Here is an 11,289-nt window from a genome sequence, read left to right on the forward strand (position 1 = left end):
TCCCTACACACAATACTCTCTACCTCTGGAGGTTTGGGGCTCACCTGTACTTCAGCCTCTCTCTCTTGCCCAAGAGAGCAGGGAAACTTCCATTTATTCCCCAGTCCAGCCAACTGTGGAGTGGCTGAATTTCTGCTACTCCCAAAGACAAAGACTGCCCTGGGACAGTCCCTGTTTTCCCGCACTTTTTGGCCTTGGGGCAGCTGGGAACTGTAGGCCAGCAGATGAGGCAGCCCCATTCAACCCCTGCAGGCCCTTCTCTGGAACTACAGCTCAATTAAACCTTATGGGGGAACATTTTAAAACAAATAACCACAGCCATCTTACAAACACAGGTAACTGCCATTTCGTGACACCTACCAACAGCCACTGAGGGGAAAGTTAGTCCCACACAGGAAAAGCATCTTCGTCAAGAGAGAAAGCCATTTGCCAGTAATTCTGATAGAGCACAGTGGCTGAAGGGGGAGTGGGTGAGGAAAAGGAGCAGACCCAGCACCTGGCCAATGGCACGCGAGTACTCTTGAGTGGCAGCTGACGGGCCAATGGCTGAGGGAGAGCATGGAATCTTGCCACCCCAAAACAGGATTATTATATAGGAGAGATGTTAGATTCAATAATGGTCTGCAAGAGGTCACTGAAGCTTCTTCCTGACAAAATAAAAAGGGACAAATGAACAGTCAAGTTCTGATGAATAACTCTGAACGCCTCCCAATGGACCTGGTTTGCAGACAAGATGTGCTTCTTGACTTGTTGATACTTCTGGATGTTTGTTCAGATAGCAGCTATTACCAAGAGTGCCTTAACCAACAGTCTTGGTATACTGAGGCCCTGGTCATACGGCAAAGTTGCCACGGGAGGGGCACGGGAGTCCTGCTGATTTTCCGGGCGCGATCACACCCCAACATCTGGGAAGCGCAGTGCTCCCGTGGCTCCCCGCCGAAGGTGCGAATTAAAAAACTAGTACTTACGAGGTACTAGTTTCTGGAAACCGCGGGCCAAGGGTGGGCATCTGATCGCGTTTCCGGTGGACTTACGTGGCATCCGGCGCCCGTCTCTACAGGTGGCGCAACAGCACCCAACAGCGCATGCGCACAAAGAGCGATTGCTAGTGCGATCGCGCAGCGTGGCTTCTGTGCCATGCTGCAGGATACCCGTCTGGTCGGCATCTCCCCCCTAACCACGGGACCTCGACCAAAACGTGTGCTCGGGCGGCCGCGCGTTAGTTTCCTCTGGGGCAATTAGCCACACCTCCCCCCTGCAATATCCGGCCCGTGTGACCGGGGCCTAATAAAGTCTTTCCCAGAGACATATGATCTTGTCAGAATTACATAGTCACATATACCCTGTTGACTGTCAGATGCAGCTATTGTAATGTACTGTATGTGTGACTTTTTATCAATTATTGTTGTAAATGTTTTGATTGTGAGCTGCTTTCAGAGTATTCATGATTTTTTTTTAAAAAAATACATAATAGAGGGCCAGTGTTACCTGAACACTGTTATTTGGCTTTCTAAGTTGTTTGCTTTGAGCCAAGAGGAAATGCAAATATTTTCATTAAAAATAAACAGGAAGCATTGTCTGTGTATGTGCTTCATCTTTCATTTTTATATAAGGAAAGTAGTTAGCCATCTGTATAAATATTTTAAAGAAAGAACTATGCTTCTTTTTTTTAACTTACAGAAAGTGCTTTCTGCTTATGGAAGGGCTTCTTTCTACTTCATGGTAGAGCAAGGTCAAATAAGATTTAGTCTATGCAAGCATTAGAATGATATGGGAACTATGTGGGAAGTGAATGGTAGACTGCTGGTGCATGATCACATGGAAAATATAAAATATGCACAGTTGGTTAATAGGTTGTATAGAAACCTTCTCATTGCTGAACTAGTTCCCTGTAAGTTTGTAATGCAGAGGAGTATTCAAAACCACAACTGATTACCTGTAGTTTGAGGGCAAAATCAGATGTGATGCTGGGAGTTCAGTGAATGAGTTTCCAAGTGTTCTTTTTCTTTTAAAAGACAGACATACTCAACCTAGGTCTGTCTGTTACAGCTGCTTTCACATGCCATATGAGAAAAGCCATGTAGGAGTTCTGTTATGGAACTCCCATGGAATGGTGCAATCTAATCTATCATTTTATTAGCAACTCATCCTTTTGAATGTGTTTCCAAGCCTTAATTGAGAGCCAGTTTAGTGTAGTGGTTAAGTGCACGGACTCTAATCTGGGAGAACCGGGTTTGATTCCCCACTCCTCCACTTGCACCTGGCTGGATGACCTTGGGCAAGCCTTAGTTCTGTTGGAGCTGTTCTTGAAAAAGAACAGTTTCTGTCAAGAGCTCTCTCAGCCCCACCTACCTCACAGGGTGTCTGTTGTGAGGAGGCGGAGGGAAAGGAGTTTGTAAGCCTCTCTGAGACTTCTTCAGGTAGTGAAGGGCGGGGTATAAATCCAATCTCTTCTCCTCTCTCTCTCTCTCTCTCTCTCTCTAAATTTAAACTCATTCTGAAAAAGAGCTTGGATAGCATTTTGCACAGTCTGTTATTGCACTGTGTGAACTTGTGTGCAAACTGTTCCACAACTGTTTGCAGAATGGTGCTAGTGGCTGTTTCCCTTCTTCTCACTGTTCTTTTGATCATCCCAGAGAAACTAAATTTTGTTACTTGTAACTGCTGTACTTTGTGAGTGGCCCATGCAGAAATCATTCAGAACTTACATTTTATAGTTGTCTGTCCAACTTATGAGTCTTAAACTCAGTAGACAATCTTCTGTCAGGGTGATAAGTGGGAGAAGAGGTCTCTCCACATTGTTGCTGTGACTTGTGAAGGATTTCCTGTATATTATGATTTTGTGGACCACTCCTAAAGAACAATTGCAGGTGAGGTAGGCACCTTTCCTCTCTTTAAGAGAAATATATCTTCCCTAGGATACCACAAAATGAAAATATAGGGAACCAATGATCTATAGAAACTGCAAAAGTCTTTCAGTAAGAAGAAACTGCATCATCAGGTAAGATCTTTGAGCAAAAAGTAAATTGGAGGGTCACATGATTTGTAGCTAGGATACATTGGCTGATAAAAGAGCTACTCCATGTAATATTTTGTGATCTACTTGTTTTGTTTCACTTTCTCTTATTTAGTGGTAGATTGGGCATGGAACTATGCCATAAACTGGCTAACACTTTGCTGTAAGAATAGACATATGTTAAATTCCTAAAATATTACGGCATCTTTCTCATATTTATACATTGTATGCAAGTGACTTTACAGTTTGTCATACTGTGTGTAAACAAAATACTGTGAAACCTGTGTTTGAATACTTTTGTTAAAATTACAATTACAATGGTGAGACAAGTACGTCAGGCACTTTAGCTGAAGTTGTCCTTCTCTGCTGGTAACCAGAGCTAACCAAACCTTCAATATGAATTAGCTGCTTTGTCCCTACAGCCTCCCTAAGCTTTCCATCTGAAACCTATCCTTTTCTGTCTTCTCCCTTTTACTTTCTTTTTACTTCATTGTTTATCCATCACCGGCTGACAGTGTCTTTACATCCAAAATGCAAAGCAGACAGATGGGCGCTTCTGGAAAGAACATAACTAAGAGCACCAGCATCAGTGGGGAGATGTACACGCTTGAGAAGAATGACGGCAGCCAGTCAGACACAGCAGTGGGCACTGTGGGTACAGGAGGCAAAAAACGACGCTCCAGCATCGGTGCAAAGATGGTAGCCATCGTGGGTCTTTCACGGAAAAGCAGAAGTACCTCACAGCTCAGCCAAACCGGTAGGAACCTAGACTTTTTTCTCCAGCATTACGGCTCACTTGCATGAATGTACTGCTGAAACGGCATATTTACTAACTAGAACAGCTGAGTGAGTTTAAACTTATTATCTTCCAGAGTGTTTATCAACCCACCTTATTTAACGCAAATGTTCTTCAGATTGAACTGCTGTGGCTTCAGTTATCGTGCTCACCGGGCCACATAGAATGTAATGTCTTTTCTTCTTAGGAACAACATGGCTTGGTGTGTTTATGTTGAGGGCCATTGGTTTATGAAGGACCATTGAAATGCAGCTGGTATAATTAATTCTTTGGATTTTTAATCTAAATTCATATTGCAACTCTCCACTACACATTGCTTTCGCAAGATTGTATATTGTATTATAGGTACACTAAATAACAATTTCACTTTTCATTTCCTTTTATTTCTTTCAGTTCTAATACATAGTAATAATTGCATTTAACCATCATCGATGTTTACAGGTCCTAGTTAAACTATTATTCCACGCTTTAGATGCTGTATGATAAATCATGTCTTCTAAATGATCTAGAAAAGAGGGAATTTTTTTGTACTGATGTTTATGGCACATCTTTGTGGACGACAGAGTTGCACAAATAGCAGGAAACTGAAAATGTTTAATTCCCTAAAACATGTGCATTATTTTGGCATATTTTGAAAAGGAAAATAGGTATGTTTATATGGGTTTACATACACAAAGGTTGTCTACTGTGCTGGTCATCATCCTTTCAAAATTGAAAAGCAGTACAGGTGCGTACTAGCTTGGTGTTTGTTTTTTTAAATATAGGGTTTAAACATATAACACTCTGCAGAGGACCCAGGCTTTGCCATGAGTGCTTTGCCATGTATGGCAAAGCAATGGTAAGAAATAACTTTAACAGAAACCATCTTTGGCATTCTCAATAGGTTTGTATTACTTGCACTGCAGTCCTAAACAGAATTCTTCCTTTCTAAGCCCATTGACTTCAATGATTTAGGAGAACGTTACTCTACCCAGGATTACAGAGTTAGACTGTCAAGGCTGCTCTACTCAGTTTTAAAGTTAGCTTTCAGTAATGCCATTTTGTTTCTATAGTTCTGTACTCTCAAACCCTCTCTCCTGGTTATGTGAAACTATGTTGACATATACAATATAATTTTAATCAGCACTGCTCATTTGTAAATGTAATTATATAGCATTAAGCTATGTTTGGTTCTTAATGTATACCACTAACCTCTTCCTTCATGTAGACTTCTGCTGAATGGATAAGTTATAATTAACCTAAGGCTAGTTAACGAAGTGTACATAAAGCTGGGTGCACATAAGCTGTACAGTCTTTCATTGCTCTGAACATGGACAAATCCTTCTTTAATATTTACCTTTCCATTTTAATAAACATTACAAAACTACATGGTAATTCTTCTGCAGAGATCCACTACACCACAGAGTAGCTTTAAGTTTTTTTGGGTTTCCAAGTCAGTTGTTGGATTTCAAGTAAGATTTAGTGCATCTGGAGCTGAAGAAGACTCGTATTACTTTGCTGTTCTGAGGCAGATTATTAAGGCCTTTGTTTAAGAGGGAATTTAATGAAATGTGAAATAATTATGTGCTATTGAGTATATCAATATATTTTAATTTTTTAACTTTTAAATGTTAACTTTAACTTTTATTAATTGTTTAGACTCTAAATTGATATGAAGTAGTTTTTGGAAGCCTGCTCTTCCCCTTTTAAAGCTGACACTCAGCTGGTTTATCTGGCTGTTCTAGCTGCTATCTAAGAACATAAGAGAAGCCAGTGTTGGATCAAACCAATGGCCTATCCAGTACAACACTCTGTTACACAGTGGCCAAAAATACTAGGTGCCATCAGGAGGTCCAACAGTGGAGCCAAGACACTAGAAGCCCTCCCACTGTTGCCCCCCCAAGCACCAAGAATACAGAGCATCACTTGCTCCAGACCGAGAGCTAATAGCCACTGATGGACCTCTCCTCCATATGTTTATCCAATTCCCTCTTGCAGCCGTCCATGCTTGTAGCCGCCACCACCTCCTGTGGCAGTAAATTCCATTTGTTAATCACTCTTTGGGTGAAGAAGTACTTCCTTTTATCTGTTCTAACCCGACTGCTCAGCAATTTCATTGAGTGCCCACGAGTTCTTGTATTGTGAGAAAGGGAGAAAAGTACTTCTTTCTCTACCTGCTCTATCCCTTGCATAATCTTGTAAACCTCGATCATGTCACCCCTCAGTTGTCGTTTCTCCAAGCTAAAGAGCCCCACGTGCTTTAACCTTTCTTCATAGGGAAAGTGTTCCAACCTTTTTATCATTCTAGTAGCCCTTTTCTGTACTTTTCCCAATGCTATCATATCCTATTTTTCCAGTGCTATAATATTCTGAGGTGTGGTTTCTGAGGTGTGGTTGCCTCCTATGTGCTTCTCCAGGCAACAAAACAAGATTAGTATATGCAATTCTTGATATAGCCCTATCTGTGGATACTTAAATGCAGAGACAGGAGACATGAACAGACTAGACAGATGTCTCTACAAACTTGAGAAAAGCCTGAGGTTTGCAGAAAAATCTGAACTTCCCTCCAAAATAAAAATATGATGGGGGGTTAAAACCCCACAAAATAATAGTAGCAGCACCTGTAACTTTAAGAAACTAATGCCCTCTGTGGCTACTACTAAGCAAGCACAGCAATATTGCCACCCTTCAGGCCTTTGCTTCTGTCAATAAAAAGTAGGGGGAGGGGCAGGCCTCTTTCCAATAAGGGAAAGATGACTGCAGGGAGGCAGATAAAGGTAGGATTGCTGGTTTGTGGGAAGGACAGAAGGAAGCAGGAAAGGGGGAGAGGCTATCAGAGCTATAAAGAAATAGTCTGGGCGGGAGACATTAAATATCCCCTTGCATGATCTAATTATGAATTTATTTTGTGTTTTACATAGAATCTAAAATTTAATTAATTTGGGTTAAATTCATTTAGATGCTGAAGTTTTGTAAGTATGAGTAGGTTTTTGTTCAGTATCATTATAAAAAAGGTAAAGGTTCCCTTGCTCGAAAGCCAGTCGAATCCGACTCTAGGGTTGCGGTGCTCATCTCCGTTTCAGAGCCAAAGAGCCAGCGCTGTCCGAAGATATTTCCGTGGTCATGTGGCCGGCATGACTAAACACCAAGGCGCACGGAACGCTGTTACCTTCCCACCGAAGTGGTACCTATTTATCTACTTGCAATTTCTTGCTTTCGAACTGCTAGGTTGGCAGGAGCTGGAACTATAGATGGGAGCTCACTCCATCATTATACCACCATAGAAATGTCTGCCCTTTTTGTTCAGAAATGTTATATTTTGGAGATTAGTCATTTGTATTTTAAAGCAGACTCGTGGTGAGCATTGTCTCCACCTCATACAGTGTGGCTACCTTGGGAAATAATTGTCCTCTAATAGAGAGTAATAAAGATTAAAGATGGTGCAAAAGGAAACTTTAAGTAATCTTTTGTTATTACCAGGAAGAATGTTGTCAGTATTATTCCTTCAAGTTATAACGAAAATGTATATTGTAGTTTTTAGGTGCTGTGTAAGGACAAAATACAGTGTTTGTTTTTCATTCATTATTTGTTTATTTGGGATAGAACCAAGCGCTGTTCTTTTCTGCTGTCTGACACATTTGCTACATGAGAGTTTGTTATACTTTCTGCTCTTACCCTTTTGTACTAGCAGTGTTTTATACATCATCTTAGTGTAATACAAACAAAAGCAATGATCATGCCCTGCAGTGTGAGGTAAAATAGCCCATAGTATGAACCATAGTCTGACCAGTGATATTGTTTCATAACTGAGTCATAAGAAATGTGTTTTCATTTATATTCCTTTCCAGTGCTACTCAGTGTTAATTAGATAAACAGCGGAAAGAAATGGTAATAAATTATGCCAGGATCATGTTATACTACGTAAAAGAAATACTTGAATTCTAAATATTTGTACTGTGAAATATGTGCCCATTATGACAGCATAACATTGCTGCTACTTCACTGTAATCTGCTGGTCTCCTAATGTACATACCATCCAAACTATTTATATGCAATGGACCAGAGAGAAGCAACATCCCTGACATGGCAAATAAAGCTAGATTTGTGGTTATTTATGGAGACAGGAGAGTTTAAGGAGTCTGTGGTAGTAAATGATTCCCAGTAATAAATTTGGGCTGCTGAAGTCACCCTCTGTCTTTGCCCAGTTCTAGTCTGTGTTGAAGCACTGCTGTTTGTGGTAAACACTGTTTCCCCCGATATACTACCTTAATCTGTACCATCTGCACTTTCAGATTTGTTGTAAAACATTTCTTTCAATGGTTTACCCCTATGTATAAGAGCTATTATAAAAGTTTGGTTTACAATTTCACTAATGCTCCAAAAATGGTAATTTGAAATAATAATAATAATAATAATAATAATAATAATAATAATAGTTGTTGTTGTTGTTGTTAATAGGCCGCCCTATCCCAAAGGGCTCAGGGTGATGAATAACAGGTTAAAATATACAGTAAATTAATTACAAATTACCAATAAAATCAATGACATTAATTGATGGCTTAAAGTGCAATTTGCTCCCTCCCCTGGGCAGATCAGGGATTGGTCATGGAGGAGGCCACAGTGAGAGCCATAATGTAGGCTGTTGCTTTTCTCAACCGTAGGTCGGACAGAACATCTTTGTTGTACATGCCTTGTGGAACTGAGCTAGGTCCCGCAGGGCATGGATGTCACCAAGCAGAGAGTTCCACCAGGCTTGGAGGATGGTCGGACATCTCTTGGGCCAGGGACCATCAGCAAGTTTTGATCTTCCAAAGAAAGATTGTAGTTTTAACTTCCATGCCATGTGAGCAGTACATATATTATACAGTCTTACATTTTGTGGTTCCTTACAACTTAGGTTCCCCACAACTACACTTTTCCTTGCAGTTTTATTTTTTTTTTCCAAATTAGTATCTCTGTTAAATCTGTTCCTTCACGCTAGTATTGTAAGTCATTCATTTGGACTTTATTCATATTGACCTTTAGTGTTAAGCTCAAGATTTACCTGTTGAGTAAAATACTATAGCCATTGGGCCAATATTCACTGATTCCCTGCAAGAAACTTGCAGTTGAACATTATCTGCAAGTTTCATTTGCACTGCTCCATGGGTTGCAGTGGCTCAGAGGTTAAGATGCTGAGATGCAGACCAGAAGGTCTGTAGCTCGGTAGTTCGAGACCCTAGTGCCGCATGACGGAGTGAGCTCCTGTCTCTAGCCACAGCTCCTGCCAACCTAGCAGTTTGAAACCAAGAAATTGCAAGTAGATAAATAGGTACCACTTCAGAGGCAAGGTACCAGTGTTCCGTGTGCTTTGGCATTTAGTCATGCCCGCCACATGACCACAGAAATGTCTTTGGACAGCTCTGGCTCTTCGCCTTGGAAACGGAGATGAGCACCGCCCCCCTAGAGTCGGATTCGACTAGCTTTTGAGCAAGGGAAACCTTTACCTATGGGGTCTACCTTTGACCCGGTGAAGCACAGGGAATCATGAGTAGTTGGTCAGTAGCCACAATAGTCACGGTTCCTGGTGTTAATCTAAAAATGTAGCTTCACCAATGGCTGGTTGATGCCTGCCTTTGGGGTTTCATGATAAACAGTTGCACCAGCATTAGAGTTACACCAGGGTGACATTGCACAAACACTGCAACGATTTTACATACACACACACACACACACCATGAAGAGACATTGCTAGCAACTGATGAACATGAAAAGATTGTTCAGCCAGTACACAATTACCAAATATTTGGGGGGTGTACATGAGAGAAATGTGCATCATTTAAACTTTGAGGCATAAAGTTCTGTTCCTTTACTTACCTGGTAGTTGCACTGTCTTTGAATCCCCAGTTAGAGGAGTCAAATAGGTTTCTGTTGGGCATTTCTGAAATATCTGTAAACTTTCTGTGATAAGTTAAAATATGCTGTTTCTGTATTTGTTGTCAGGCTTGGCTGTTTGTGCAAAGTGCCATTTTTCTACTGTTCCCATCACTGAAATTTTCCTTTGTATGTTTTAAGTGAACACACCATGAGATCTAAGAGAGGAAGCCACATGCCATACATTCTGTGATCTGAGATATGGTGTTCTGGTAATGGCTTACATACTGCTTCAGGTGAACTTTGATAGACTGCATAGTTAACTGGAGCTCTAAGGTCCATCCTGACTGTGTAGGTGAGCCAGGAGGGTGGAGAGTTTTTCATCCTATTGAATTCAAAGAGAGCATTTTGACTTCCAACACCTCTTTTGCAGGACTTGCTGTAAAACCCTGCATTGTGCTGGAGTGGTTGCTCTGTCCTTGTGCCAGTGTTGCAGTTAATCCAGCATCAGAGCACACCAGCTCACAGTGATGCCAGTGGCCATCGGCTGGCATATTTCCGAACGGTGCCATTGTGGGGGGATAGTTACTATTCTAAGCCTCTCCAGCTGAATTTAGGATTGCTCTGTAAGGTATGGAGGGTACAACAACTTGCAGCTCCATCTCTCTCACCTATTTGTAATTATTGTTTTCATGAAATGAAGGCATTTGAAATGAAGGCATTTGAATTTAGCACATAAAATTCTACTATGTATGCTTTCTGAAGTAAAAACTTCAGAAAACATACTTGGGCCCTGTCCACACGAGGGGTTTTGGGCCGGGAGTGGGCCGGATCGGGGCTGGAGCAAACGGGCGCGATCCCACTGCAACATCTGGGCAGCATTGTGCACCCGTCCCCGATCCGGCCCTTCCCCCGAAAAAACGCATCAAAATGAACCACCTACTGAGGTGGTTCATCCACGCCGGCCGTGGGATCGCCGGCCCGTCTTTCTGCCGGCGCATCCCCGGCTCCTGCCTGAACTGCGCATGCTCAGACATGCACAGTTCAGCAGTATCCCATTCCCCTCTGTCGCTTCCCCCGGCATCTGATCGTGCCTGAGAGGGAATGCGCCGCAGCTCAGGGGATCAATGTGATCCCGCCGCGGCGTGTTTCTTTTGGTGCGGCTTTCAGAAGCCACGCTTCAGCCCGTCCCTTTCCGCCCCGTGTGGCAGGGGCCCTAGTAGAATTTTATGTGCTAAATTATATATAACTAGTAAGGAAAGCCCGTCGTGGCGGTAGACGACGGGCCCTAGATAGGAAGGAAGGGCGAGTGGAAGGGAGGAATGGAGAAGAGGAGGTAGAGAGAGAGAGACAGAGTTAGAGAGGGGGGAAAGAGAGAAAAGGGGGGGAGACAGAGTGGGGTTAATGGTATTATTTTGGAAAGAAAGGAAGGGAGAAAGCTAGGAAGGAAGGAAAGAAGGAAGGAAGGAAGGAAGGTAGATGGGTAGAAAGACAGAGATTGAAAGAGAGTGAATGGGAGGAAGGATAGTTGAGAAGGAAGAAGGGCAGAGAAACAGAGGGGGGAAACAGAGTGTGTGAGAGAGAGAATGTTGGGAGGGGAGAGAGAGAAAAAGGAGGGGGGGAGGGGACCCGGCCTGGACTGGGG

At 42.2% G+C, this 11,289-nt stretch overlaps 1 protein-coding gene across 5 annotated transcripts in view; it reads left to right on the forward strand.

Moving 5' to 3' along the window:
- Positions 1-11,289, forward strand: part of RIMS2 (regulating synaptic membrane exocytosis 2) — a 611,329-nt gene that overhangs the window by 551,977 nt on the left and 48,063 nt on the right. For 2 of the 5 annotated variants that reach the window (XM_015407290.1, XM_015407291.1), the window contains one exon: positions 3,532-3,773. The exons of the other annotated variants lie outside the window; for them this stretch is intronic. In XM_015407290.1, the coding sequence (XP_015262776.1) occupies positions 3,532-3,773 (242 nt within the window). The remainder of the gene's footprint in view (positions 1-3,531; positions 3,774-11,289) is intronic. 5 annotated transcript variants of the gene reach the window in all.

Source organism: Gekko japonicus, unplaced genomic scaffold, assembly GCF_001447785.1.
Source record: "Gekko japonicus isolate JY-2015 unplaced genomic scaffold, Gekko_japonicus_V1.1 scaffold119, whole genome shotgun sequence".
Lineage (NCBI taxonomy): Eukaryota > Metazoa > Chordata > Lepidosauria > Squamata > Gekkonidae > Gekko > Gekko japonicus.